The following is a 1,551-nucleotide window of genomic DNA, read 5'->3' as shown; positions in this document are numbered from 1 at the left end:
GATTTACTCATAAAAAATATGTTATTTTATTGGGAAAATGTATGCTTTGATTTAGGAGTAAGATATTCATTATTTGGAAGAGAGTGGGAACAAGAAAATTTCAATCACTGGTATAATAAAATATCTGATGATATAAAAGATTTCAATGATAAAGTTCTTGCAGAGTATACATTATTATGGGAAAGCTGTCCTAATGATAAAGAGTGCTCTACTTTTTTCAAGAAAAAAAAAAAAGAGTTGTCTAAGGTTTGTAAGGTAATTGAAGACTGGTTTAGGAAATATGTAAAAAAATGTGAGGATGAGTGGAACCACTTTAATAACAAAAATGTTCCTACTTTTTATAATTCCATTTTTAAATATAATAAAATAAATTATAAACCATTAATTAATAATCTAGAATAAAATTAATAAATGTATTTAGAATATTAGCGGAAAAATATTCAATTCATTAAATTACGTGTTTAGAACTTTTATAATGAATTCTTGCTTTAATATAATGCTTCATTTTTTTAATTATATATTCTTTTATTTATACTTTTTATTTAATGTTTTGTGGACAAATAAAACAGTAACAAAAAAAAATATATTATAATTTTAATAAAAATACAACACTAAATTATTTTAATCTTTCATAATCTCTTAGTTTAATTCATTATTTAATATATTTTGTCTTATCGTAAGTATTAAATATATTCATTTATACATAATTAAAAAAAGGACATATAATTTTTTTTAATGTATTATTTAATAAAAGGCATTAACTATTCATGAATAGTTATAAATATATAGAATAGTAAGATAGTTATTCAAATTTACTAATTAAAAAAAATACTTTTTTTTTATTTTTATAAGTTTTTTTTGCTAAATATATTTTTAAGATTTTACTTTTATTTCTTATCAAAATTTGCTGCAAAAAATTTATTTTTGTTTCAAATTGGGTAATAAAAGATATTAATTAATAACCTTTTAGAGAATAAAAAATAATAGTAATGTAAAAAATAAATAGTTAGTCATGCAAATGCTAAGTAAAGGAAAAAAAATCTGTCAATTTTTTTTGTTTTCCTTTTGTAACTTTTAAATGCATAAAAAAGTATATATATTTTCTTTTAAAGTGATTTAATTGTTGGAAAATTAAAAAAAGAAAAGGTGTTAACTAAAAAGTTTCTTGTAGTATGTTTTGTTTTAAATTCGTGTAAGAAAATTTTATGTTATTGATAATAAAATTTTGTATTTTATAGTATTTATATAATTTATTTTGTATTCTGTTAGTTATTTATGTTTGTTAATTTGAAAGCATTGTGTTGTAATTGTTAAACATTATTCATAACGTTTTAATTAATATATATGTAATTAAAATTAACAATTAATGAGAGTTTATATTTTTAAAAAAAATGGGGATTTTTATTAAAGCAAATAATATCTCTCAAAAATAGTAATTGTTCAATGAAGTAGACCATATAAATGCATTTTACTGGTATATAGCATTAAAATTACACTTAATTAAATTAGTAGAGGTAACTCTAATGCTCTTTATTAATCTGATTGTTCAAT

At 19.0% G+C, this 1,551-nt stretch overlaps 1 protein-coding gene across 1 annotated transcript, besides 1 other annotated feature; it reads left to right on the top strand.

The window, feature by feature from the left end:
* Window positions 1-18: 18 nt before the first annotated feature.
* On the top strand, window positions 19-402 carry PGAL8A_00450600 (hypothetical protein; the record flags this gene model as incomplete). Its single annotated transcript, XM_028673257.1, has 1 exon — window positions 19-402. The coding sequence occupies one exon, from the start codon at window positions 19-21 to the stop codon at window positions 400-402; it is 384 nt and encodes a 127-aa protein (XP_028529728.1).
* Window positions 403-1,182: 780 nt separating this feature from the next.
* Window positions 1,183-1,551: part of a repeat region that runs on past the window's edge.

The sequence above is a fragment of the Plasmodium gallinaceum genome (assembly GCF_900005855.1).
Source record: "Plasmodium gallinaceum strain 8A genome assembly, contig: PGAL8A_v1_127, whole genome shotgun sequence".
Lineage (NCBI taxonomy): Eukaryota > Apicomplexa > Aconoidasida > Haemosporida > Plasmodiidae > Plasmodium > Plasmodium gallinaceum.
Note: the sequence above shows the minus strand (reverse complement) of the source record. Positions and strands in the feature narration are given on the sequence as shown.